Consider the following 4,068-nt stretch of genomic DNA (forward strand, 5'->3'; position numbering starts at 1 on the left):
GCGCTCACTCTGCTCTCCCCGCAGGACATGGCCAAGAGCCTTCGGAGCAAGTGGAGGAGGAAGATGCGGGCGGAGAAGAGGAAGAAGAACATGCCCAAAGAGCTGGAGAGACTGAAGAAGATCCTGGGAACCAAGGCGGATGTCGTCATGGAGGAGGTCAAGGAGGTAGCGACCGTGGTGCCCCCCGAGAAGGTCCTGGAGCAGAAGGGTGAGTTGGGCCGTGGGTTGTGCCGTCACCTCCTGCAGTGTTGTTGCTGTGCCTGTGGCTTTCGCTGTCGGGGTCAGGCACATTGTTAGTATAGGCTGAGAACAGTGAGTTGGGAAACTTTTATCTTTTAAAGCCAAAAGATGCTGTTAAAGCATCAAATCCTGTCATTTCCCATCGTTGGTGTCTATATTGCATCCAGTCACTTGTGGAACAAGCTTAATAACTTCTATTTTAATGTATGTAGTATCCTATGGAGAGACATCTCTGTGAAGCACACCAGGTGAGTGAGGATTCATCACTTCACAGTTATGCAGCTAGAGATAGGATATAATTTATGGCCTAGCTTAGAGAGAACACTAAACATATAGAAATTAAACCTAAATCTAAAGTAATTTTGTTGATATTTTTATCAAAATTGTAGTGATTTTTTTAAACCTATTTAAATGTCCTGTCTGAAGGTAGGGGTAATGTGGGCCCAGTTTTTGTATACTAATAAATGCTTCGTTGCACATAGTGCAGTTTTCCTCCCTGTGCCTTGAACAGGATGTCATCTGTAAAGAAAGTAACTCAGGAAGTGGAAACAAAGGTTTTAATAGGTATATAATGAACAGGAGTCAGAAAGACACCTCTTCACAAAACTGAGGTCCAAACCAAATTATAGTCCTTCTTTCTTCTCCAGTTTATGTCACTTAAGATCTTAAAATACGGAAAATGGAAATAGATTGATTTTTAAGAACACTTGCCCAGTAAAGAGTAGCTGAAAGTATAATTTGTAATTTTATACATGGTTCTGATTTGTCACATAAACCAGGTGTAAAAGTTGTTCTTTATGGGATTGTTAGAACTGAATTTTCGAAATGTTTTGAAACACTGTCAGCCTTCAGATGCTGAAGCTGGAGGAAACATATAGGAAAGTATATAGGTCTTAAACCTGTATACTTTCTTGGGCTGGAAAACTAGCTTCCGAAGCAAATGCATGGTTGTCTGTCATTCCTGCACCCCCTTCCAGCTCTCCTGGCTACAAGTGACCAATTTCACTTGACTTTTGCAGATGGAGAGCAGCCTCAGAAGTACCTAAGTACTTCTTACTTCACAAATAAGTACTTGTATTTTACAAATTTGTTTTTTCCAGTTTTCATTGTAGAAAAAAAAAAAGTAATGGCTGGTTAGCATTTGGTTCGCAGTGGGTTTGCAGCTGTTTTTAAAAGTGTGAGCGTGCACAAATTTTTCGAGATAATCATATCCATTGAGTCTGCTTCTATAACCAACTTTTACAGTTTTGGGTTTTTTATCGGTCCTTTTCTCTTCGTATTTAACCCCTTTTGTAGCTTTTTTTTTGTCTTTGGGCAGCTTCTGTTCAGTAGGTTTCTTATTTGGTTCGCAGTGGGTTTGCAGCTGTTTTTAAAAGTGTGAGCGTGCACAAATTTTTCGAGATAATCATATCCATTGAGTCTGCTTCTATAACCAACTTTTACAGTTTTGGGTTTTTTATCGGTCCTTTTCTCTTCGTATTTAACCCCTTTTGTAGCTTTTTTTTTGTCTTTGGGCAGCTTCTGTTCAGTAGGTTTCTTCCTGTTACAGATTCCTATAGTATCCTTGAGATTGCTAAGTACAGTGGAAACATTGTGCTATGTGAACAACTGGTAGTTTTTGTCCAGAAGTATTTCTTCTTTTAGTTCCTGTTGCAGCTGACATTTATTGAGGATGTGCTTTTTTGCAGTCAAGATTCGTGTAACAGATTAACCTCAATTGTATGATGGGACAGGAATCGGAGAATGTCTGTGGTACTGGGTTTTTTGGTGGTGTGTTGTTGGAGGCTCTATGTCCTATGCCATTTGGAAAATAATGCAGTTAAGAAGGTGTCATGTTGTATTCCTCTGATACCTTGTGAGATTTCTAAAGCTGAGATGTTTTTGCTGCCTGCCCCATGCTGGATCAGCCTTTGGCTCTGCCAGCAGGCAGTAGGCCCCTGTGCTGATTCTATGCTGACTGCCAGTATTTGTATCCCAGTTTAGGGCTCCCTAAGCACATCTCTGGTCCAAATTCCTGTAGACTAGCAGGATGCTTCAACTGTTGAAGCAGCACGTTGGCCTTTTCCTCATGAGCTTTGTCTCCCAACAATAGACTGGCACAACAGTGGTTTTCTGCTCCATAAAACTCATGATAAAGCTTGGTTGTCTGGTTTGGAAACAGGATTGAAATGAAATCATAGAGCACAGTTCCAGTCAGTACTGAGAAAGATGTTCCTCTTGCAGCCTTGTTGTCTCATGAAGACATGGGATTCATGGGGTGTTAGCTAACCGGGGATGCTGTTCTTGGGAGTGACTGTGTGCTCTATTAATTCTCTATTTCTGCCTGTAAATGTGTTAGACTTCACATCATGCTTATGTCTTCAGGCAGGTGTGGGATGACTGGTTCATGCTTTGTACTGTAATTTCATCCTTTCTTTTTATTATTCTCTTTACCTGTCTTCATCTTCCACTCAGATTAATTTGATTTTTTTTTAGAACAGACCTTAAAACATTACATCATAAAAAGTGTGTAATTGTGCATATGTTTCATTAAGCCTATGGCTTCCTGTATGGTTGCATATCTCCATGATGGTGACCACACACAATGCTTTTAGTCACAGTGTTGGAGCAGACAGCAGACTAAAGAATAAGGAGCTTTGCCCAGACAGAGATTAGGGAAAATTCTGCACACTTGCTATCAACTGTTGAAGTTCCTGGATTGCAGCTGCATTGGTTTGGAAAGTGCTTTCAGTACTTAAACCCTTCAGCTCTCTGTGTAAAAATTACTGTTATGTGTAGGAATATTTTTATCAGTTTTGGGAATCTAGTAACAAAATGTCTTCCATGAAGCTGGTTCAAGTATCTTACTCACTATAAATACCTTTCATTTTCAGATGACGGCAAAATGAACGTGGACAATAAACGAAACAAAAAAACCCTTCTAGACCAGCATGGACAGTACCCAATATGGATGAATTCCAGGCAGAAAAAGAAGCTTAAGGCACAGCGTGTTAAAGGGAAAAAAAAATCAAAATTGGCCAAAGGCCTCCTCTGGTAAAATTAGCTCTGTAAGATCATGAATATTTTACTCAACAAAATAAATTTCCAATGTAAGTTCATAATACTTTTGTGCTTAGCCACTGAGTATAATTTATTGTGTTGAATGAATTTTTGAAGAGACTATTAGGCCAGCAAGTGATGAAAGAAATGTCAACCTGATGTCTGCTGAACTTAAAACCAAAGCCGAGTGTGTTTGAATAGACTGTGGTTATCTGTTTTCTTGAGGTGGCAACCCTTCATATTTTATATTGTGAACACCGAAAATGCTAAGGAAAATTCTAAAAATAATTAAATTTTTTTTGTACTGTGGTCTTTGTCAGTGTAATTTGTCTTTTAATAAATCTAGCCAAAGATTCTGTAAACTTGCTGTACCCTTTAAATCCTTCTGTAAAATTACTTTTGTTGCATTGATTTGTGTTGCTTTTAACATCTGGTAATTAACAAAAATGGACTTTTGACATGTAACTTTAAAAGGTTTATATGCTAAAATCAACATCATGCTTCATGAAACTTCTGTAAGTCAAAAGAAAATGTCAGTCTGACTCTAATTCACAGAGAGAACAAGAAAGTATTTCATTGCTGTCTGCAACAGAAATATTGTAGGAACTAAATAACTGAAAGTAAGACTGATTCTTTAATTATTAAAATGACAAAATGCAAATGTACAGAATGGACATAAAATAGCTTTAAGACCTTTTCCAAGTTTTCGTAAAATAAATGAGAATTTTATTTTCCATATATATTTTCAGTAGCTTTTTATTCCTCCTAAAATGATACTTGTCTATCATC

General features: G+C 38.3%; 1 protein-coding gene across 1 annotated transcript; it reads left to right on the forward strand.

Moving 5' to 3' along the window:
* The first annotated feature begins 26 nt into the window (after positions 1–26).
* LLPH (LLP homolog, long-term synaptic facilitation (Aplysia)) lies at positions 27–3,481 on the forward strand. The gene is made up of 2 exons (XM_009073133.1): positions 27–208; positions 3,114–3,481. Exons 1-2 carry the CDS (start codon positions 28–30, stop codon positions 3,275–3,277), a joined length of 345 nt encoding a protein of 114 aa, XP_009071381.1. The 5' UTR covers position 27; the 3' UTR covers positions 3,278–3,481.
* The last annotated feature ends 587 nt before the right edge of the window (positions 3,482–4,068 follow it).

The sequence above is a fragment of the Acanthisitta chloris genome, unplaced genomic scaffold, assembly GCF_000695815.1.
Source record: "Acanthisitta chloris isolate BGI_N310 unplaced genomic scaffold, ASM69581v1 scaffold16134, whole genome shotgun sequence".
Classification (NCBI taxonomy): Eukaryota; Metazoa; Chordata; class Aves; order Passeriformes; family Acanthisittidae; genus Acanthisitta; species Acanthisitta chloris.